General features: G+C 42.5%; 1 protein-coding gene across 1 annotated transcript in view; it reads right to left on the bottom strand.

Annotated features, from left to right (window-relative positions):
- The window catches only part of casz1 (castor zinc finger 1), a 99,013-nt gene extending 77,083 nt beyond the window's left edge, over positions 1–21,930 (bottom strand). Inside the window, exon 1 of the mRNA XM_072450170.1 lies at positions 21,556–21,930. Within this exon, the coding sequence (XP_072306271.1) occupies positions 21,556–21,604 (49 nt within the window). The 5' untranslated portion in view covers positions 21,605–21,930. The remainder of the gene's footprint in view (positions 1–21,555) is intronic.
- Positions 21,931–25,159: the final 3,229 nt, after the last annotated feature.

Raw genomic sequence — 25,159 nt, 5'->3', positions numbered from 1 at the left:
GCAGATATGTTTTATAAAACTCGGGACAAAGCGATCCCTTTGCATAAAGCCTGTCCTTCCCACTGCTCGTACTGCTCTGTATTAACGCTGTTAATTATACAAATCCATCATTCTTGGTCCAAATGAAGACTGCCTCTTTAATTCAATTTAATGGGTTAATTTCTACCTTGCGCCGGCTTTAGCCCCAGCTGCCCGCCCACCAGCCCCCCTCAGTGACTCTGTCCCTCAGTGACTCTGCTGGTCCTCAGTGACTGCTGGTCCTCAGTGACTCTGCTGGTCCTCAGTGACTCTGTCCCTCAGTGACTCTGCTGGTCCTCAGTGACTCTGTCCCTCAGTGACTCTGCTGGTCCTCAGTGACTCTGCTGGTCCTCAGTGACTCTGTCCCTCAGTGTCTCTGTCCCTCTGTGACTCTGCTGGTCCTCAGTGACTGCTGGTCCTCAGTGACTCTGTCCCTCAGTGACTCTGCTGGTCCTCAGTGACTCTGCTGGTCCTCAGTGACTCTGTCCCTCTGTGACTCTGCTGGTCCTCAGTGACTGCTGGTCCTCAGTGACTCTGTCCCTCTGTGACTCTGCTGGTCCTCAGTGACTGCTGGTCCTCAGTGACTCTGTCCCTCAGTGACTCTGCTGGTCCTCAGTGACTCTGTCCCTCAGTGACTCTGCTGGTCCTCAGTGACTCTGCTGGTCCTCAGTGACTCTGTCCCTCTGTGACTCTGCTGGTTCTCAGTGACTCTGTCCCTCAGTGACTCTGCTGGTTCTCAGTGACTCTGTCCCTCAGTGACTCTGCTGGTCCTCAGTGACTCTGTCCCTCTGTGACTCTGCTGGTCCTCAGTGACTCTGTCCCTCTGTGACTCTGCTGGTCCTCAGTGACTCTGCTGGTCCTCAGTGACTCTGTCCCTCTGTGACTCTGCTGGTCCTCAGTGACTCTGTCCCTCAGTGACTCTGCTGGTCCTCAGTGACTCTGCTGGTCCTCAGTGACTCTGTCCCTCAGTGACTCTGCTGGTCCTCAGTGACTCTGTCCCTCAGTGACTCTGCTGGTCCTCAGTGACTGCTGGTCCTCAGTGACTCTGCTGGTCCTCAGTGACTCTGCTGGTCCTCAGTGACTCTGTCCCTCAGTGACTCTGCTGGTCCTCAGTGACTCTGCTGGTCCTCAGTGACTCTGTCCCTCAGTGACTCTGCTGGTCCTCAGTGACTCTGTCCCTCAGTGACTCTGCTGGTCCTCAGTGACTGCTGGTCCTCAGTGACTCTGCTGGTCCTCAGTGACTCTGCTGGTCCTCAGTGACTCTGTCCCTCAGTGACTCTGCTGGTCCTCAGTGACTCTGTCCCTCAGTGACTCTGCTGGTCCTCAGTGACTCTGCTGGTCCTCAGTGACTCTGTCCCTCAGTGACTCTGCTGGTCCTCAGTGACTCTGTCCCTCAGTGACTCTGCTGGTCCTCAGTGACTGCTGGTCCTCAGTGACTCTGCTGGTCCTCAGTGACTCTGCTGGTCCTCAGTGACTCTGTCCCTCAGTGACTCTGCTGGTCCTCAGTGACTCTGCTGGTCCTCAGTGACTCTGTCCCTCAGTGACTCTGCTGGTCCTCAGTGACTCTGCTGGTCCTCAGTGACTGCTGGTCCTCAGTGACTCTGTCCCTCTGTGACTCTGCTGGTCCTCAGTGACTCTGCTGGTCCTCAGTGACTCTGTCCCTCAGTGACTCTGCTGGTCCTCAGTGACTGCTGGTCCTCAGTGACTCTGCTGGTCCTCAGTGACTCTGTCCCTCAGTGACTCTGCTGGTCCTCAGTGACTCTGCTGGTCCTCAGTGACTGCTGGTCCTCAGTGACTCTGTCCCTCTGTGACTCTGCTGGTCCTCAGTGACTCTGCTGGTCCTCTGTGTGCTCTGGAGCCCAGGCCTCAGCGCTCCTGTGACGGTGCTGTGACGGTGCTGTGACGGTGCTGTGCTGTGACGGTGCTGTGACGGTGCTGTGCTGTGACGGTGCTGTGACGGTGCGGTGACGGTGCGGTGACGGTGCTGTGACGGTGCTGTGACGGTGCTGTGCTGTGACGGTGCTGTGACGGTGCGGTGACGGTGCTGTGACGGTGCTGTGCTGTGACGGTGCTGTGACGGTGCGGTGACGGTGCTGTGACGGTGCTGTGCTGTGACGGTGCTGTGACGGTGCTGTGCTGTGACGGTGCTGTGACGGTGCGGTGACGGTGCGGTGACGGTGCTGTGCTGTGACTGTGCTGTGACGGTGCTGTGACTGTGCTGTGACGGTGCTGTGACTGTGCTGTGACGGTGCTGTGCTGTGACTGTGCTGTGACGGTGCTGTGACGGTGCTGTGACAGTGCTGTGCTGTGACGGTGCTGTGACAGTGCTGTGCTGTGACTGTGCTGTGACGGTGCGGTGACGGTGCTGTGACGGTGCGGTGACTGGTCTGCGATACTTGGCTGGTGGTGAGCAGCAGTAGCCCAGGGTCCTCTCTGCTGTCTCCCCCTCACACACACACACACATACACACACACACACACACACACACACATACACACACACACACACACATACACACACACACACACACACACATACACATACACACACACACACACACTCACACATACACACACACACACACACATACACACACACACACACACATACACATACACACACACACACACACACTCACACATACACACACATACACACACACACACACACACACATACACACACACACACACACACACATACACACACACACACACACACACATACACATACACACACACACACACACATACACACACACACACACACACACACTCGGAGTAGCCGCCCTGCTCACTGGGGCGCAGCTAATCCTGTCACTTCGGGCCACGTTGGCTGGGCAGAGGCCTTCAGCGGTGCTCCTTCCCCCTCCATCTCCGCCGCGCACCTCGGCGGTCAGAGCCTGCCTCCCCTCACTCACTTCCACAGCGCACTGCCGTGTTCATTTCACAAGGTCACGGGCGGGTGAGTGGCGGGACAGCTGACGAAACCAGCCGCACAAGAGCTTATCTTATGGATAAAATGTACAACAAATAAAGAAGGGCAATTCCAAGGATGTCACAGAATGTACTGGGGGCCCGCAACCACAAGTGGTCAACTTTGCATGGACTTTAAAATACTGTCAGTGTCATTGGATTGCTGTTGGAGCCGAGGTGTTTCACGGCAGAAATATCAACAGAAAGGAGAGTTTAGTCTGTTGAAACGTTGAACGATGTTTAAGCCTTTGGTCGGATGTCCTTTGGCATCTTGCGAGTTAATTGTATTTTCGAATGACAAATTATATATGGAAAATTCTTCTTTACAAACTGGAGTACAGAAGATATTGCTCTGTACCAAAGTACCAAAGTTAATAAACAGCCTGAATTTATGGTGTGAAAATGGTTTATCATGCTGTGAATTCTTAATACCCATAAACTTTTATTGGTGTGTTTTGTTGCCGCTGATATAAACTTTATTTATTACAAGAAATTCAGCCTTTCCCTGAATTACTTTCAAATGAGTTCATACAACCTTTTTAAAAGCCGTGCGTCTCCTTTAGGCATAAACTTTCAGACGGGTTTTAGTGAAAGGCAAAGCATGTCACTGATGATGTTTATAAAATATACAGTGTCTTTGTGGCGCGCTCGTCTCTTCATAGTGGTATCAGTGTCAAAACAGATTTTTCCACCAGTGCTGGCTCAGGACACTGGACACTGTTGCCCTTTTAATCTGACTTTCTATCTATAAAAGTACAGCTATATCAAGACCGACTTAGAGTTCACTTTTTATATGCCTTCCTTAAGATATTCCTGACGCACAACTTTCCTTTCTATAAAGATTACAAACGTATTCCTAAATATCTCATGCGCTCTCAGGTCTGTTTCGAATAAAAAAACTACATTTATCACAAACAAACAAAATTTTAGGTTTAGATTAATAATTGTAAGGGAAAAAATGCAGATTTAGATTTTTTTCAATGTTAAATATACAAGAAAAAGAACATTTATTTTCAACTATTTGACAACAGAACTAGTTTATGATGAACAAAATGATCAGATTAACAAACCACTACATTGCGTTTTAATTCCCATCCTTATAAATTGGGTTTTGATCCTATTATTCAATATGTGGTGAGTTTTTTGTCCCCATTTCCACAGCCCCAGCGCCGCACACACGGGCCATTCTCCCAGACTTGTATTGTTTGGCGGTTTCACACTCTCTCTGGGAAGTTTTAAATGATTTTAATGCGTTTGTTGTAGGGTGATGTCAGCACAATGGGGGGACGAGCCTCCTAAATCCACTACATTCACCCAAAACGCACAGAGGAGATAATCGCCAGTGACGTCTACGAAAACACTCATTATGTTTGCCCACGGCCCGGCTGAAGCTGTTAAAACTCATCAGCGTTATTTCTCTGGGAAAGAGGGAAAAACAGGCTCAACTTATGTGGTGCAGAGCGAGGGCCCGGTTAAAGAGACAGTACCGGCACAAACGGCAGAGGAAAGTTTAACCCCGAATGAGAGAAACCGATAAGAAAGATGGGAATAGTGAGGATGCTGTCCCAAATAATGCATTTTCACAAATATCTGAATTGAAATGGTTCAACTGGCAATCAATTGTGGATGGCAGAAATATGAATGGGATGTAAGCTATGTGTATTTAAGGATGTCAATCAATAATAGTGATTATTCAGGTCACAATATAATGTGGAGAACTAAAATATAATAACCGTGACTGTTTCAAAAGCAACATTAAGTGGTTTTAACTCAATTTAGACCTGTTTTAGTCACATTTTATATTTTTTCTTTCAAGAAGTTCAGTTTCATAAAGCTGGTCACAAATTTGAGGATGCAAAGTTCTTTTTATAACTGTTGCTTGGCTGTTTTGAGTAATTAAACTGATGAATCCTTAAATAGTGTTGTTTTTCTCACAATAATCGTCACATTAATCTTGATCATGACATCTTTATGTGAAATGCATTTTTGGTTTAGTCAAATCGTTGCAGAAAAGTTTGTCTTTGTTGTTGATTAGGGCTTACTTTTGAAAAAAAATACATAAATCCTGCTTCAATACTTGGAAACGTGCACCAAAATGAAGTCATGGAAAAGTTTGAATGCAGAAGGACAGGGCAGGGAGCGTCAGGGAGCGACAGGGAGCGACAGGGCGTCCATTCAATAGTCATTTTGTTTGCACCCGATACTAATTACATAAAACCTGCACAACTTTTTAATTGCTTTTCACTGACATCTCACTACACTTGTACGTATAGATCCTGCACCTATAATTCAGCGCTCTCGTTTGTCTGTTAACTGGTCTGTGGCGTGTGAAAAGCCTGGAGCTGACAAGGCAACAGCGCCGATACGAGATGGATCAGCCTGAGCCGCTCTCATAGCTTCATTTATTTTAAATCCCAGCCTATTTACACAGCGCACACCGGCAGGCCTTGTCAGCTCCAACTAGCGCTGAGATATTTAAAAGCATTAATGTTGAAGAGCAGCAGCAGCAGCCCGAGTGCGTGTGACACAAGCTGTCGCTGTGTGAAGCCAAAAGCCGGCGCTGCCACCGAGCGCTTTGAAAACTGTGACCACTGGATGTTTTATTAACTGGCTAAAAGCTCACAAAAGGGACCGTTGGTATTTGTGGTCTTCATTGTTTTTGATATTCTGGAAGGTTTTGGGCAAAGGGTAAAATGAATGACTTCTTTTTACATTGAACGATACAATTAACACTTTTGATGCATTGTATGTGTTTGTTTGATGGAGTTATAGTAAATCAAAGACAAATAATGAATATTTTAGTAGCTTTTTGTTGCCTTTGACTTGATTTTTCTGTGATATTGTGACACTTTTTAATACAAAATTGGCTACTTTAGTAATCAATCCTCTTTGAATGCAGACATTGACATGAAATAACATGATTTACAACATTTTTAAGGCTCATCAAGTGTATTTTTATATTTTTTTTCCCCACAAATAGAAAACAGTTTCTTTTTTCAGAAATACTATTCAGCTGTATAAGTTGAATAATTAATATATTGGGCTCATAAATGATACTAACTGAAATGCCCCCATTGTGTGGACAAATAAAGTCTTATCTTATCTAACAAGGAAAGGGTTGAATTCTGCTCTTTTGAAAATTACAGCTCATATTTTTTTATGATTTTATGCCTTTAACGTTACTGTGCTGGTGGCATAAAGTAGGTTCAATATTATCATTTATGGTGATATTTTCTTTAACAGTATAAAGTTCATTATCACAGCTTATCTACCTGAAAACTTGCCCCGGCAACCGAGCCTGTTCTAGTTTTTGCAGCACACTTTAGCTCTTTACACGTCCACTGCTGTAACATGGCTGGAGGTGTTTCTCTGAGCGCTCAGGGGCCGGTCCTGATATGAAACCAGACTATAGGCCTCTGGACAGTCTCTCCTCGTGGATCAGCTTGGGTCACGTTGACCCGCCCCGTTATTAAAGAGGCTAATCTGTTCAACATGTCAATGCTAGCACTTTTAGCAGCGATTAATAAAAGAAGACCCCAAGAGTGCTGTGTGTGCGTTTCCAGTGCCCCGGGTTGTTTTCCTCATTTCGTTCGTATTTTTAGTGTTTTTGCTGTTTGCTTATTCAATAGTTCTCCTTCCTGGCTATTAGCATAAACTCTGTAAATTATTAACTTTGCTAAAAGAATTATAATCCGCGCTGAATCCTCGTCCCTGTAGCTGTATTGTTTATTATTTTTTTGCCACCGGCGCTGAAGCTGTACAGCGCCGTGGATATTAAAGCAAATGCATCTTTATATTTTATAGATATGGGAACGGTGCGCTCGCGATACCTGACTTTGCGCCCGTTTATGCCACGCTTTAAAAAGGTGGCGATGGCGCTCTTCACAGGCGGATGGTAATAGGACGGCCCCTCTAACGGACTCGCTTTCTAAGTGGCTGGTGCTGTGTCTTAATTTGTAATCTAGTCAAACCAATTGTCCGCCAGCTAAAAAGGTCACGCAGACAATGGACTACACAGCCCGGGCGCAACGCGGAGAAAAAGCCCCGCTACGGCGTTTGCAGCTTTTTAACCAAAGATGTAATTAAGACACCTTCATCTTCAAGGGTTAAGGAGGTCGCTGACACCCGTCGAGCCAGAGAAGAGTTGGTAGAAATCAGGAAATGAAGGTATTCAAATGCCAAAGAGAAAGTGTTGTGGTTCCAGCCAAAGACAAAGAACGATTGTTGGTAAGAAAATAAAGTCAAGCAAAGGAAAACGGTAGAAGCGGAGAAAGGGGGGCTCAAAGGAGGTGATTTATCTGGGCTTGATTGCGTGTTAATCGAGGTTACGTGTATTAAGTGGAATCTAATTGGAACAGACACTGGCAGTCTGACAGATCGACATGATGCAGATGGATCGGGGGGAGGAGGACTGGGGGGGCCTGAGACGAAAGATACTGCGAGGGGGCGGGACCGGCACCGGCACCGAACCCAGTGTGGAAGGAAAGCAAAACGGCCGAGGAATAAATGCAATGGTTCACGAATGAAAATGTTCAAAGGTTGTCTCAGAAATCTGATTCCAATCGATACTAAAACGAGTATCGAATGTAGATAGTTACCTGAGCGAGTATCGATACTGAGAAAAAGCACAGAACAGGACAGAATTTGACAGTTTTAGAATAATCTTGAGCTTCATTGAGGTAGAATGGGAGTAATATAAAAAAGTACAAATATTCTGTGTTGAAAATGAGAAAAGAATATGAAAAAAGTACCATTGTGGAATTAAAATCAGGTCTATTTCTAAGTATTGAAATCGACTTTTACATGTTTGGATCGTGGTAACTCCAACGCCGTCTCCGTTTCACACATTTCTTTTTGATTTTTTGCATGCCAACTTCTGCCACCATCAAAACAACCCAAAACATTTATCAATTTATCGATTTCGTGCAACAAAAATGACGTCTAGACACCTTTGATTCAGTTTGAGAACACCTCTTATTTCATTCAGAAGCAAGGAGTGCAAACGTTGAAGAAAAACCAGCGGACCTTTTCGGTAAACGACGGGTAAAAAGACAGGCGGCGGCTGAGGCGGCGGCGGCGGTTTCACGTGCCGCTTATGATTGGCGCCTGATGAGACATGTAAGCCGTCTCGGGGCGGACACACACGGCTGAGATCGTGAGTGACGGCGCTCGAGAACCTGCCGAGTCCGCCCGGCCCCTCCGTTTGCCGTCGCCAACAAACATCCATTTCTGCTTTATTAGAAACCCCCTTTTTAGAAAACAAAAAAGTATAAAGAGAGTAAGTGACAGCTGGTGGAAAGTGTCTCACCTCAACGCTAAAGCACAAGCAACTGCTCCCGCTTCTGGACCGACCCCCTGACAGGCGACAACTGTTTTGAAGGCTCTGCTCGCTCCTCTTTCTCTCTACGCCCCCAAATCTGAGGTATTTAGGCCTGGCCCGACTCAATGACCCCCTTCAAATGTTAGCCGAGTAATAAACCATAAAAGATGGCCACCTGTTAAGGCCAAGCAACTGTCACAACTCATAACCAATTTCCCACACAGGCTGTTGGACAAATAAGGAAGAATATAGTCACGAGTAGCGAAAGGGGAGAGAAACAATGCCGACGTAAATTGGCCTGGATTGGTCAGTGTGTGGCTATTCTCGGCAAAGTGTGAGTGACAAGCGCCTAAGAGGAAGAAACGTGACATGGATGACGCTTTGGGCTTAAAACGAGGCTAATTCAGCTCATGAACACGGGCTCCGGTCCTTTTTTGAAGGTGTTTCCATCAAAATGAAGGCTGTTTTCGGGGTTTCTTTCATGACACCGTCGTGCTCGTCAACTCAAACTCTTCTCGACACGATCCCGTCATGACAGAGGCTTCGGTCAGCGGTTGATTTGATGCATTTTGACTGTTACACTAATGGCATTAATAAGGGCAGAATGACTATTTTCAAACACTGGATTTTCCTCTTCTTTATTGGAGTTGTCATTCGGAGATCGTCCCACCGTTTTAGACAAATCTCATGGTGGGACCCACATGTGAGTTCTGATACTTTGGATGTTTTGGCAACATTTAATCGAACAAATGAACAAAAAGTCTATATGCAAATCAATAAAAAGGAACGTTTTTGGAAGGGATTGAACTTTTACGCTTTTTATGACGAATATTTATGTTCCCGTAGTTTTTCAAATAAGCCCTCAGACTATTTTAACTTCGCTGCAGCCCACTTTTATGCCCCTGCCCACCAGTTGAAAATCACTGGCTTTGAAATACAAGTCGATGCTATTTCAGACTGCTGTAAAACACTATTTTCCGCCTATAATATGAGACACTATTGCCCGTGCGAATCCCTTTTTAGATGCACTACATGAGCAGAGTTGTATGTGTCTTTTTACAGCAGTCGGTGCATTTCCTGTTTATCGGCCCCGCCTCCTCTTCAGCCTCTAACATTGAGGGGAATGACACAGTGTGATCAAGGACATGAATTGCTCATTGATTTTTTTGGGGGCCCCGGCTTAACTATCCATTCACATTGATCTGGAGCTTTGCTGGGTGTGCGAGTTATGCCACTTTTCATGTATCATGTGCGCGTGTGCTCATCACCTACCGCCGCGCCATTTATAAGGCCGGCGAAATGCGTGCGCAACACAATCTGTTTGTGTTTTAAAGCATTTCGTTTGGCTTTATGCCACTTTGAATGTGCCGTTTCCGCTCGTGCAAAACTAGATGAGTCAAAAATGTAAGTAAGTTGTTGTTTTTTTGGGCCACAAACAGTCATTGTGAAAAAAAAAAAGCAGCAAATGTGGTGCGAAAATGTGTGAATGTTGAAAGCAACAGGTTCAGTGCACAAAGAGCAACGGTAAGTTTACTGGAATGTTCTTTGTTAAGCTAAAATGAAATGCATAAACAAAACTTAAAAAAATGCATAAAACACATCTTAATTTTTTCAATTTTTTTCATTTTTTCCAATTTTTTTGTATATATGATCGCAAAAAACAAATGTAAAAACCTCATATTTCTTCTTTTCTTTCACGTGCCGACGATAAAAAGTGAATGTAGAAGAATTGTGGTTGCGAGTCGCCATCAAAACAAATTAACTATTCATATTGACTATTAATAATCCATGCTTTTGATGATGCAAGAGACAAAGTCAGGGCAATGTGATCCAGCGTGCGCTCCGCAGTCATCTGTCAGGTACAAAGTCATTAAAATAGGGTCTCGTCTTCCTGCGCTCGGCTTGAGTTTCGCCGAGGTATAAGGATACGTTTCTATTCTTCAGCAAAAGCCTCTCATATCATATCATCTCCCCTCTCAAAGACCCTTTTCTCTTTCGTTTTATGCTATTCTTTCGATTCAGAATTTACCCACTAAATGGTTTTGGCTGAAGCGCTCATCTGTTTGAGGCACCTTTTGTTGCCTGCATAAAAAGCGCACTTTACTCCATCCTTTAAAAAAACAAGTCGGCTTAATTAATGTTTTACAAGTGCCGCTGTATTCTCGGAGAAAAAAAAAAGGGCTCTATCAAAGGCGGCAGGTTCAGATTACTAATTGAAATTCTGAATTTCTAAGCCAACTTCTCGTCTCCCCGTGTGCACGCTATAATAAAGCCAGACGTTTTGTAGTCGACACAAATGACATCGAATCATCTAAAGTAATACCGGCTTTGTGATTTTTTTCCATTTTTCTTTTTTTGTTGTTGCTGGGATTCTCATGTTCTCTGAGTGGGTTCACAAGGCAGCTTAATAAAGCGGTAAACGCATGTCGGACCTCCGCTGGGGGACGGCGGGCACGAGGCAAAGCGGCTGCTGCTGCCACAGGATTTTTACCAAAGAATAGAGAGGAAAAGAGACAGCGAACAAAAGGGGAACGCGGAGGCAAAAGTCGACTTATCTCTGGGGCTGATACGGATATAAAACCCAGAGGAGATGAATGAATAGAGTAATTTGGGAGGTTGAAACTGTCAATGGGCAAGTAAAAGTGACACTAAAAAAGGAATTTGAGGAATAATTATTTCTATAAAGCGCTCACAATAGTGTTAGGGATTCGACTGCACGACTAGTGGTTGTATTGTAAGCTAGAAAGTACCAGTGTTGGAAGGAAAAGTACTGTATTGAGTGCTTTGAAGGTGGAACGGCGCTGTATAAATACAAGGTAATAATACATAATAATACTTAAGTCATTTTTTTTAGGTATCTGTGCATTCTAGAGTACACATTTTTACTTTTACTTCACTATATCTGTCATTTGTATCTGTGCAGACTGCATGAAGGTTTTGAGTTGACGTTTTTCCTCTAAAAGTACATTTTTAAAGGATTACTTCAACACTTTTACTTAAGTAAACAGGTTTTTTTATGTCATACTTTTCTTTGAACGTTCTTCCTGTATCTGTACTTTTACATAACAAAACTGAGTACTTCTTCTGACAAGTACTGACAAGAGTACTAATGACTCATGCTGTACATTGCTATTTACAGTAATCAAAGTTTACTAGCGAGGTGATTATTGTTGGAATATTTTTTACAGTCAAATTAAAATGCGTGTGAATAAATACAAAAAAAAAAGACAGTTTTGAGTTATACTTTTGATGGAAAGTGTCAGTTAGGGTGGGCAGTTATAAAAATACATCATGGTTAGGTAGGATTTTCTCCATTTTGGAAAGTTGCAAGAGGTTTGTGAGTAAAAGGTGTATTTTCTCATGCAAAGAGGAGGTTTTTTGGTTTGTGAAAGTGCAGCTCGACTCGACACTTGTGAGCGAAAGTGAGTCAGAAGTAAACTTGTGCAAACACCTGTTCATAAAACTCATTTCTCTCTGATTGTTACTCTGGCAAAGTAGCTGCAGCGGGCAATTACATAAATTACTGAGTTTAAAAAAATGTCAGGGATGATAACCTTTGCACTGCGTTAATGATTACACTGGAGGAAAAAAAAAGCTTCTGCTCTTTTATATTTACCAAACTGCCTCCTTTAGGCGGCCTATTATTTTATTGGCCTGTTTTGCAAGCGTAGTAACTTTTTCCTTCTTCTTCCCAAGGTCGAGGTGTGTTTACGCACAGGGCTTTCAGGTCACTTCTATTGTATTTGCATCAAATATTTTTTGATAAGGGGATATAAAAGCACTATAAAAGCCAACATCGTAAACGGGAGAGGTGTAGCTTGAATAAGGACAAAAGCCAGCAGGACTTTTCTTATCAAACTTGTTTTTTATTCTTTGCTGTAAAGGTGCTGTAATGCAAGAATAAAACACATCAAACACAGTAAAATGAAATGTTCACACTAAAATGCTTCACAAAGTCATTGCAATGACTTTAAAAAGATAAGCGCTTTTCTTTTAACAGGTTGTAATCATAGATGAAGGACATAAATAACTACGAGAGATTCACTGTTTTTGAAAGAAAAATCCAAACTTATGACCCACAAATGTTGAACTTTATCATTATTTTTTGGAACTTGCGCCTCAAACTTGCCATAATGATCGTATGGCTTGAATTCCTTTCAAATGACAATCATCCCGTCTTTGCCAAAGTGATTATTCATGTCGACAGACGACGTTGAACTTAATTACAGAGATATTACCGGTAACCATAAAAAACATCCGCAATCACGTTAAACACAATTGCATTCTAACCTGTCCAACAATTCAAATGTCAAACTGCAGGATTCTAGAAAGTAGTGATGACCTACTGAGTATTTCTGAAGTACAAATATTCCGCGCTCTTTCCATCTCTGCTATGGTTTTCTCACGCAGTAGGTTCATTACTCTGGCCTCCGATGTGGCCACAGCCCCGGCTCTTGTTTCATAGAGAAGTGCCTCCTCTCTTATCTCCCTAGCTCTAAAATCACTTAACAAAGACTTGGGCATTTGTACAAATTAAAACATCAATAATACATAAGCGCTTTTCAGTTTTGAGCTACAGTGCCCCTGGATTGGGATGAAATGCGCCGCGCCGTTATGGAACCCACACGAGAACCATCTGAACACCCTTTCCACTGGTTTCTTCGGGATAACTGCGGTGAACGTGGCCGTCCCGGGACAAAATGGCTGGTCCAGAGCAAGACCTGGAAGTTGTTTTGAGGCGAGAGGTGGTTAAGTGTTTGCGGTGCATCAATGCAAACAGGCAACACCCTGGAGCGGCGCAGCGTGGTGGACTTCCATAAACAACATCGCCCACATTTATGATCTGTGGTCGTCGTGGCAACACAAGGTCCTATCCCATGATCCCAGTCCCTGTCCTTACATGGCTAAATCCAACTTGACTACCCTCTTATTTTCTCATTTTGATATGGTTAGCGTTATAAGAGAACGTCGCACGTTAAAGTGCTTCTGAAAAGGGCGGGGAACTGCATCATGGGAACTTTGTGGCACCTCAAAACAAACTACTGTCATTTGAAAAGATTAAATCATAAACCTGGTGCTAACGAAGCTCTTCCTGTTGCAAACTGAGACTGGAATAGACAGAAACGGTTCAAATGTATTTTTGATAAATACATGCGACATTTCAGTTCAATTTGACACTAAAGTCAGTTGATGCTGATGTGTTTACTCTGGTTTATTAGAGCTCATATTTAACTTTAATATTTAAAAGATAAAAGATGTAGTTTGTCCACCTGCGTGATGCTGTAGTAAGAGCTTAATGTCCGTGTGCATCTGGGACGGCTCAGATTCAAATTGTTCACAAATTTGACTAAAAGATGGGAATGAAAAGACCAATCCATGAGTTTCAGATTCATGAAAAGTCTGTTGCCAAAGCAATGAACAATTCAAAACTAAATATTATTCTTTTGAATGGGTAACCTCAAAATGGCACCGTAAAACAGGAAGCTGGAACCCATTAATACTTGTGCAATTAAAAATAACATATATATAACAAATTAAGCAGCTACTTAGACACAAAGTTTGGACCAAAAATACAATAAAAATACAATTTAGAAGGAAAATACAACTAAACATGAAGTTATTTGCTTCTGAACCGCCATTAAAACTGTGTATCTCTATTGCTGACTATGGAGGAGTGTTGCTCGCTATTATTATTATCAGACTTGTAAATCCATGGGCTGCACTGTTCCAACACCAATAGAGGACAAGCCATCCCATTTACAGATGGCCTCAAGGACAATTAGCAGTAATGATTGGTTGCCACATAAATGAATTTGCCACTGCACTACTTTGCTGATGATCACAAACCAAACGCATGGCAATAACAATATGGACGCTTGCTCCAAACTTGGGATTTTCCTAATACAAAACAGTTAACTACAGTCAAAGCTTGGACAAACAATGGAGGAAAAAAAAGAGAGAAAAAATCATCTCTTCAATCATATTCCAGATATCTTCATTTCGCAGCGCCCGCCTGCCCGCCCGCCCGCCCCTCCGCCGCTGCCCGCGCCGCCTGGCAAACAATCCCCTTGTTAGCAAACTGTTAAGACAGCCGCTCGGTACACAAATTGCGCTCGACCAAGCGAATTTGTTTTGCAAGGGTGACCTGTTTAATCATCTCATTTTCTTTGGCGGACATTTATTCATCTGGTTTCCACGGTTACAGAGAACATTAAGGGGCTACAGTAATAAGGCTGGAGAGTCAAACAGGTAATAAAAAAATTAACGCCATTTTGCCAGGCAGCCGAGGACACTGGGTGAAATGAATCAAGGGAGAAGGGAAGAGGAGCGGGCGGGTGTGGCGGGTGGGAGGGCGGGGCGGGGCGGGGAGGTGCGCGAGTGGGTGGTGGGGGGGCGCCAATATTGTCCAAACAATAAGGCTTAGCGGTTATTTTACTCAGTAGATCAGGTGGTGCCGTTATGGCCATGACACTTTGGGCCACGGCGCAAAGAGAGAGGGAGATAAACCTTTCAGAGCGGCCGCCGTCTCACTTTTATTGTCATTCGGCGATTACGTATCAGAACAATTAGAAGTTAGATATCTATTAACTTTGCACTTTTTGATTTCGCTCGAGAACGGGGGAGATAATTTGCGCTCTCGATGGCACGCGGCGGGACAAACATGGCATTTAGAAGGAGACGGAGATGCCTGTTTACCTCCCCGAGTGGATTCGGCGGTTGACAGATAATGACTTTTAAACAACCCGGAGACAAACACAGTATCGAAATCTCTTAAACGGCAACCCGCGCCCGATCGAGACGCTCGCCAAATATAGAAAATTCTGACACAATAGGGGGAACAGGTGGCGAGGGTTCACGGAAAGCCAAGCCAAAGAGCGGCTTTGCCAAATAAGGCTGTGTCGATGTAGACGACGGCAAAAACAAGCCGCCTTGTGTGTTGCCACTGTTGAGCTTTTTCGTGGCAACACAAGCCGCTTCCAGCAGTATGAAAAAGGTGCACGAAAAAACAACAGATTTGATGGATTACTAATTTCTCCACTCCCTCTGAAAGTATTTACATATAATAGTCAGCCAGCGTTTGGCACTCCTCTCTGGTGCAGAAAATGTCCTAACCTAACCTTACCCTCGATTGTTACAAAACGTCTGGTTTAACCTGTATCCGGGTTTTTTTAACGGCTGCCTACATCCCCCATGCTGCGTCACCCCTCCCTGAAACTAAGAAAACACATTTCATTTGTGTCTTAAGTACGTTAACATTGTTCCATGAGTGAGTTTGTGGCCTCAAGTCGTCACCTGACCTGACATGGGCCATACAAAGCTTCTATAGAGCACTGGAAAACTACACATTTACAATACTTCAAGCAATAATTAGATCCAATTAATTGAAAAAATGTCTAAAAGTGAATTGCAAAAAAACAGATATCTCCATTGTGAAAGAAAAAAAAATGTCGCAACTTATTTTTCCTTTTTGTTACCATCAACTGCATTTACTATGAATGAAAAGTGGGAATGAAAGTATTTGGATTGTAATAAAATGCATTTGGCTTTGGAAAACATTGCTGTGCTTTTGATGGTTTTAATAAATGGCACATATCTGTTTTGACAAATGGACTCTAAAAAGTTAAACTATATACAGTCTGTGTACTAAACAGACTTATATTTGTTTAAACGGATGTACAAAATATACTGTAAATCAATAATAAAATGAACAACATGTGGCAGCAGAAGCACAGATACTGTCACGTTTGCACCACATAAAGTTACAGAGTACACACTGACACACACAGAGTACACACAGAGTACACACAGAGTACACACAGAGTACACACAGACTGAACAGACTGAACAGAGTGCAGTAAAGGCTAAGTTGCAGCTAAGGGCCAACTGCTCCGCTAACAGCCTCTTAACAGGTGTGGGCTCTGCAACCATGTAATCCTATCAAGTTACTGAGGAGGGAGAAAAAAAAGCCACGAAATCCTCCAAACTGCAAACTCCAAGGTTCGTCTTCCCTCCCTGCCCCCCGCCCTGCCCCCGCCCTGCCCCCGCCCTGCCCCCGCCCTGCCCCCGCCCTGCCCCCGCCCGCTCAGTAACGCCAGCATGTGTCTCTCAGAGCCACAGTCTTCTCCAGCTTTCGCAGTTGGCCAGTGACAGAAAAGAACAGCTGCGGATTTATCATGTACAGACACTCATTATTACGGGTGCGCCGGCTACTGACCCAAGAGGAGAGGAGGAAGAAAAAATAGAAGTGGAGCTGCCGAGAGGGAGAGCGACGGTGTGGGGTTCAAACGGCGCTGGAGATATGAGTGGAAACGTGCGGAAACATATCGCAAACATATTCAAGCAAAAAACTAAAATAATGTCAAAATAATGAAACTTTTTTTCTTTTTACAATTTCAAACTCATTCTTGAAGGACAAAAAACAAAACAAAACAAATAGAATAATACATTAATAATACATTAATTTACTAGAACAGGATTGCGATGTTGAAGCTTAATTTTTCGAGTTTTTTGGTGCCACTTTCCAAACTTCTTGACATAATATTTTTGGAATATCACAATAACAATATTATATAAATCCCACAAAAATGTGTTAAAAGGTGTCATAAAACATGTTAGTTGAGGTTTGATTATCAGACAAATGTGAAATTTTGGTCAAATTAATCAAAAATGTGCAGGAATATCACATTCTACCTTATTTGAAAGTTCACAAACAGAACTTTTTTATAAATTTCAGCTCTTTTTTAACCGGTTAATTCAATTTTTTTAATTTATTTCACGACAAAGAAATACTCAAAATGAACAATTTCACACACGTTCACAACAGCATTCAGGACATGTACATGTGGAAAAACTTCCCTGCTCTAAACATGATTAAAGATTATTTATGTTCCACCTTGTATGTGTTTTAATTCTACCTTTACGCACATCTCGTCTTTTTCTTTTCCCTGAATCTTGGTTTGTGTGTTTTACTTTAAGTTCGGCAAGTCTTTTAAAACAAACGTGTTCCTTGAAGCGACATGAGTGATCACAGAACTTAAACTGAACATTCTTCTGCTGTTTAACAAACTCACAAAGCCGCCTGACAAACTGGTGTAGCCGGTGCCACGCTGCACGGTGGGACGCTCTGAGCTCCTCTGTCATTGTCTTAACCCCGACTGACCCCCACCTGCTATATTTGTTCCTCCTGATAAGAGGGTCAGCCGATAAACCATCACTTTATTACTCTTGTCAATCTCTGCCGTTGTCATTAAACAGTTAACCCTGCCTCTTCCTCCTGTCGTCTCCACTCGTCTCGCCACCGAACCGGAAACTTGTGGTGTGTCACATTCCATACGACAACCTTTCCCGCACCTTAAAGACCACCGCCGCCAACACCCCCCCGCGCGCGCGTTCAACCAAATTCGCATACCCCCCCTCGGCAAATTTAAAGGGATTAGTACCACGTTTTTGTGCCGCCTTAATCGCTCTTTTAGCCATGGCCTAATAAGTGCGTGTCGATAAGCAGGGCATGCAAATTCATTCATGGCCAGTAGCGGAGGAGTGAGCGCCAGCCCCAGTCTCTTCCACTTCACTAATTACCTCTTCATTTTAGCCCCTTTTCTTCCTCTTATACGCCATATCAGCCACTGGAGATTACGCCTCTCCCTTTACTTTGCATGAAATTATGATTTTCAAATGTGAGATTAGGACGTCATAAAGAACACTAGAGGAGGCTGGTGTACTGACAGGGCATGACGCTGCACATTTGCTTTTTAAAACATTTCACAATTCTGAATTTTTATTTTTTTTAAGTGGGCTATGTTTTTTTTATGTTTTTTTTTTGTAAAATGTATCAAAATTAAAACAACTAAACTCAAACAATAATGTGATGTTGATTTTCTTTTACAGCAGATTATCATTCACGTCCAATTTTAGCATAATTATTAAGATATAAAATCAAACGGGACACATTGTAGACAGTAAAATCCCAAATCCAAACTGATCTCGTTATTACACATGTATTACTACTTTACTAACGCCTAATAAAGGGTGTGATTCTTCAGCGTTGACTAAAACTTGACAGATTTGACATATCAAATGCAGGCAATATCCAAGGTGCTACCTGTTTATCATTTAGGAATATTTCTGGTATTAATTAGCCCATTAATCCACATTGGGAAGCTTTGAGGTTTTAATTAGGTGCTGGCCAGAGCCCGAGAGGAGCAGGGAGGGGAGAGGAGCTGGCTCTTTGCAGGCGCTCGCCGGTCCGTATCAAGTAGAGCCCACTTAGAGAGGGATGCAGCGCGCCGGCCCCCCACACACGTGCATCCGGACTTTATAAGAGCGTTTGATGTTTTTCGAACCACAAGAAAAGAGAAACAAAATCCACTTGGAAAGATTTAAAAGACGGGGTTAAGGTAATTATGGTTGTGCTTGTTGGAGATGACTGGGCACATGGTCTATCAGCTGTCTTTTCTGTTTCGGGTGCACCCCCCTGACACACCGAGCGGCACACACACACACACACGCGCACGCACGCACGCACACCTCCCGCCCCGTCCCGTGTCGCCTGGTCCCACCGGTCCCCCCTTTCCACTCTCCGCGCTCCCCCCGACGAGCTGCTGAAGGCACAACACACACCGGCGAGCGCAGCATCACACCGAGGCGCAGCGGCAAACTGACTCAAGTGTTGAAGTTCGGATTCAAAGCAATTTACTTTAAAGTTAGAACGTGATCTTATTTGTAAATGATTCTGTAAAAATTAGGATGTGTCTTTTTTTTTCTTTCTTCTTTTTTGGGAAAAAGAATAAAAACACATTTGAAAAGATGTGACGAGAAGGTTTTATGTTGCGGGACAATATTCCAGAGCACAAATAAAAACCCTATCTATTTGCCTATTAACATATGCTAATTAAAATATATATTTCAGCTATAATAAAGAAACTCTAATAGACATGAAACACTGTCGGGTTTGCGACATTGGAACATATCAAATAAATTATATTATAAGCATTAATTGTGAATAAAACTACCTGGTATAACCTCAGATGGAAATATACATTTAAAGCAACAAATGTAGACTTACATTATCAATCAATGCATAATTAAAGCTAAAAACTACAAAGCATACACTTGAGTCTGATTTGAATATATTCTATTTTCCTGCCTGTGCTTTTACTCCGGTTGACAAGGTGATCCTAATCACCTGGTTGCTGTGGAGCCCTGACACGTCCAGGACGCCCCTGGAGAGATAACCATCAAAGAGGTTAAATACAACTGGACCATATTATAAACATGGAGAGATTTTGTTCCTCAACTCTTCTTTTTCTGTTTAAATTTATATCCAAACTGTTAATCGGCTGTACACAACATTTCCATTAGCATAGCCCTGCCCCCTAATAAAAATTCCGGCTAGTTTAATTAAAAAATGTAAATTTACTGCCAAGGAAAAAGAAGAGCGCAACAGCATATTTTATTGCTTAAGACATCAAATTGATACGGGGTTATTGCAAAATTTGTCATAAAAATAAAATAACGAAAGGGCCTTTTGAAATAAAACTTTATTTCTAATTTAATTTTTTTGCTTTTTTTGGTGCAATTTTTTTCACCAGAAAATGACCATTGCAAAATATGGTCATTTATAGTTAATGAGATTTGCCAGTGAAGTACAATCCACATTATGAGTCATGAGAGAGAAACTTTGAAATGAAGGTGTGCCAGAATAACACTTGTACTAGTTTGTTGTGATTTTAAAAGTATAATGCAAAGGTACCTTAAATAACCGGCAGTAATAATAATGAAGCAGCACTCGAGACAACGTGTTTGTGCAACTATGCGCTCACAGGCAGCGAGCAGACAACCTCTGTCAAGCTTTGTCATTCCAATCTGCAGTGGAAATTGCGCATAAAAGCAGCAAATGCAATATAATAAATATGCAAAATATGTCAAATAATATAATTTACGTCACAAATTTGGAATAAAGTTCATATTCGTAGCATTTAAATTCAAAATGTGATGTGACTCTGAAAATAAAAATATCTCTCGCTTGTTATACTTATGTTATATATGTTACGATATACGGTTTCATTTTAGCGCTACAAGGCGACGCCAGCTACAAATAGGCACGATCAAAGCGTGCTTGAAAAGTTGCTCTTCACTTGTGGAGTTGTCATAATTATATATAATACGTGAGCTTCTGTCTCCTCCGCGTCTCCTGTGAAGAGCACGGTGTGTGTTTTTACGAGAACACGACCGGGCTGACAATATTTGACACGTCAGATTAAAAATATTACAGCATAAATATTGGAGTTCAAAGAGATGGACTTGAGCTGTCGTGTATCTCGAACTCCCCAAAATATAAATGTTCAGTATGTGTTATATTTATACAACAATATCTACTTCAAGACAGATTAGGTAAAGAAACAGCACTTTTAGGGAAATAGATATAATAAATTGCATTAGTCGTAGTTGAAAATTGAAAAAGGACTTAAATCTAACTTTCTAATGTATTCGAATATACAGTAATTTTCATTGCTGTATTGTTAATTTATTTTAATAGTGGTGCTTTTATTTCAACACCATAGTATATTTAACAATTTTGTATGTTTATCGAACTATTTACCACTGCAATTTACACTACTGTCATACAAACTTAAGCAATTGTCAAAGGAAAGGTTTGTTAAAATAATAAGAATAAACAAAACAAGTCTATGTCCATAAGTACATATTATAACAACGGTGCGACCTGTGAAACCCACACACATATTAAGTAGCTGCTAAGGTGCTAGCTCTGTTCTCCTTTACATGTGAGACAGCACATAAGCAACACAACAGTTTGTTTGCTTTGTCCCCTTGGCAACTAGCCCTTAGGCCATTCAGTGCACTCAAATAGCATCGCCTTTGTAACAAACACTCATATCTGTGAATGTACAAGCGGCACAATGCAAAGCAGAAAATACATAGGATTTTTTGTTTTTGGGTTTAACGAAAGGCTCGGTTAGTGATTGAAAATGAAACTGCCTTGGATGAACTTTCTGCCCCGGCGTCAACCGCTCGCACTGCGCTCGTAAGAATCATGTTTGATATTGTAGTCACCTTTGGGCACTGTCAAAGAGCTATAAATAAGGGTGTTGCAACTGCCGGGCACCTACACTGTGGGCACCTAACTCCCGCGATTGTCTACACAGATAAAAGGCACTCCTTAAAACAGACGGCTAATAAAGAGAGGAAGATAGTAGTCGCAGTAGGAGTAAAAGTACTCACCATATTCAGGGAAGTCGATCTTAAATCCTCTCAGACATGTAACTTTCATAATACAACTTCAAACTCTTGAGTCAAAGTCATTCGAATGGTCGGGAAGTTGAAGAAAAGTCAGGCGCAAAAACAAACAAAAAAAACAAGGAGCCTTCCTTCTCAATCATGCACTAAACTCCTTGACATGTAATCTGTCAATAGTTTGTTGCTGAGATAATGCCGGCTGCCACGAGCGAGTTTGATTGGCAGCTCTCCTGGCTCTGGCCCCGCCTCCTCCTCCTCCTGGCGGGTGCGACAACAGTGGCGGGTGGGGGTTTGAACCTGCCCCTTCCCTTCCTCTTCCCTGGCTCTCTCTCAGTCTGTGTCGCTGTCTCTCCCTTTCCGCCGCTCTCCTCCGCCGCCGCCGCTCACACGCTCGCCGCTCACACACGGGCGCTCGGAGCCTAAGCAGTTGGTTGGTGATGTTGTCTCAATAGGCTCATAGGAAATTATGGCAGAGGAGCCGGGCCACTGTTTTTCCCCCTCCCTGAGTGGGCTGGCCTTCTCCATCTTTGTGGTCGTCTAGCCTTTCAACTCTCTCGGGGTGGAGCCTGCTCTGCCTCTATTCAAATGAGCCGGGGCTGAGTCTTTAAAGGGGTGGAGGCGGAGGACGGTGGCAGTTTGGACAATACGGGGCAAAGAACAGGCCAGTTTGTGATAGGAGAGGTGCGGGGAAGTTTGAAGTTAGTTTTGAGGTGCTTTTATGGACCGGCAAAATGTAAAATAACACATTTTAAAGAGTTAAAATACACGTGTTTTGTTCTTTACTAAAACACAGGTCGTGGCGCTTCTCAGATATTTAAATGTAAAATGAAGTAAATGTATTTTAGGGAAATATACTGTCAAATTAATATTTACAGTCTGATATTTAGGGCTGGAAAGACATTCTTGGTTGACTAAAGACAAAAGCCCAGCCAAACAATAAGAAGTTACAAGTATTTCTGATTGGTCCAACTGCAATCACAATATAAACTGCAAAACTATTTAAAAAGAAAGGTTCTGACAAAAAAGCAAATTAAATCACGATTCTCTCCCAAATCCCAATGAATGGACTAAATGACTAAAGACTTGTTTTGTTCTCTGTAAGTTTCAAAGGTTTGAATTCTAATTTAGAAACTAAAAGTACTGAAACAAATCAGTCTGTGGGGAATAAAATTAATTGACAATGTTTTTCATTTATACTCTGATAGTTGGGAGTAGACAAGTAGTAGTAAAAGTAGCAGTAGTAGTAGCAGTAGCAGTAGCAGTAGCAGTAGCAGTAGTAGTAGTAGTAGCAGTAGCAGTAGCAGTAGTAGTAGTAGTAGCAGTAGCAGTAGTAGTAGTAGTAGCAGTAGCAGTAGCAGTAGTAGTAGTAGTAGCAGTAGCAGTAGTAGTAGTAGTAGCAGTAGCAGTAGCAGTAGCAGTAGCAGTAGTAGTAGTAGTAGCAGTAGCAGTAGCAGTAGCAGTAGCAGTAGTAGTAGCAGTAGCAGTAGCAGTAGCAGTAGTAGTAGTAGTAGCAGTAGCAGTAGTAGTAGTAGTAGCAGTAGCAGTAGCAGTAGCAGTAGCAGTAGCAGTAGTAGTAGCAGTAGCAGTAGCAGTAGCAGTAGCAGTAGCAGTAGTAGTAGCAGTAGCAGTAGTAGTAGCAGTAGCAGTAGCAGTAGCAGTAGCAGTAGCAGTAGCAGTAGTAGTAGTAGTAGCAGTAGCAGTAGCAGTAGCAGTAGCAGTAGTAGTAGTAGTAGCAGTAGCAGTAGCAGTAGCAGTAGCAGTAGTAGTAGTAGTAGCAGTAGCAGTAGCAGTAGCAGTAGCAGTAGCAGTAGTAGTAGTAGTAGTAGTAGTAGTAATAGAAGTAGTAGTTGTTGGGGCAGATGTAAATACTTTCATTGCACCAAAGCTAACCACTCAGTCTCCACACTGACCTCTAGTGGCTTAAGGTAGTATTTGTGGCCCTATCTCACAATGGTGTGTTCTTAACAATGTATTTCCACCGTTCCCTTAAAAGTAAAGTATTCATTCTCTAGTACTTTTCTGACCTTATTGTTATTGTTTTGTTGCTTATTTGCCATACTTCTACTGAGGTATAAGAGTATTTGTCATGTTGCTTTCTCACTACATATAAATACATGTTTCAGATTGATTCCAGCTAAATGATAAAAAAGTGTACATAAAAGGCGGTGTTTGGTGAGCTCAGTTCCCTCTGTGAGCCCGATAACACACTATCAGTTTTCATTGTAATTTCAGGTGAAATGATAAAGGCCGTTACCAGGTGACAATGAATACTTCATAAGACAAACCCCTGATTTGCCTGGCAGTTTCTTCCGCAGTGCTATGCAAAGCAACGCCATTTGAACATAATGCATAGTTACAATAAACACGGCAACAGTTCAAGAATGTGGAGTTTCTGGTCCAAATGCTGAGTTTTTGAGCAGGTTTATTACCGAGGACAGAAAAGAGGAATCAACACCTTTATGGCTTAAATGATACGCAGTCTAGGCTTCAGTTCCCGCCTGTTGTTTGCAAAGTCCAAAGTATGCACATAAAACAGGTTTTGGTTGATTTGAAATGATGACTCATGCGGGTTAATAATGGAGAAATAAAGATAGTCTCCTCCTTTTTAACTGACACAAAGAGAAATGCCCTTATATGGTCAAAAAGTCCAACCCTCAGGCCAACTTTTAACTGTAATAACAAATATTGTTTTGGTGACATTTTTTATTGAGACTGGAGTTGGCACGCACTTGCTTTCTGTTAACTTGATTAAATCTGTCATCTATTTGTCAAACAGCACATCTTTAGTTTACTGGATAAACAAGTTCCTGTGAAGAAAGAACACTTAATACTATGTGTTTTGACAAGTACAGTATGTTCCAACATTACATTACAGAGAAACCCTACACCCACTACCACCATTTTACTTATGTCCGGCTTTGTAGCTGCCAATCATATATTTCAAACACGGCGTCACGTACTGGTGGGTCAGGTACTGGCGTCTTGGAAATAAAAGGCAGTGAAATACTCCAGTTGTACGAGAACAACGCAGTGACAAAAGTTACAAGTTACGCAACTGATGAAAGGACTTAAATATGGAATTAGACTCAAATCAGTCTAATTCCATATTTACCTTTACAAAGCTCATGTCAGTAGAAAAACACATATATTTCGGAGGTTTAATCAGAATAATATGGATGTCATGCTTACAATATATGATGGTGAATTTGGTTTGAAAAGGAAAAAAAACCTGATTGACCTGATTATTTATTACAATTTCTAATGTAATACTGCATTATTTCCTGCATGATTGTGTAAGCCAGATCTTCATTATGTTAAAGGTGCACTATGTAACCTTTCTGGAGGGAGTTTTCAGCACCTGCTTGCCTTCCTCGAGATGTCTGTACTGTGTCCATGTTGCAGGTCAGATCTGTGGAGAGGCGGCCCCCGCTCGCAGGAAGAACGGATCTTTTTTAAGACACATTTCAGCAATAAAAACCTCTGTAATAGAATAAAACTGGAGACATTTGGAACTGTCCTGGCAACGCAATATACAATATGTCAATCTTTATTCTAAGAGTCAGTTTCAAACACGTGCTGCATTGATGGA

The sequence above is a fragment of the Eucyclogobius newberryi genome, unplaced genomic scaffold (genome assembly GCF_026437365.1).
Source record: "Eucyclogobius newberryi isolate DKJ021-1_F unplaced genomic scaffold, fEucNew1.0.hap1 SCAF_17, whole genome shotgun sequence".
Lineage (NCBI taxonomy): Eukaryota > Metazoa > Chordata > Actinopteri > Gobiiformes > Gobiidae > Eucyclogobius > Eucyclogobius newberryi.
This window is presented reverse-complemented; position numbering and strand designations above follow the sequence as displayed.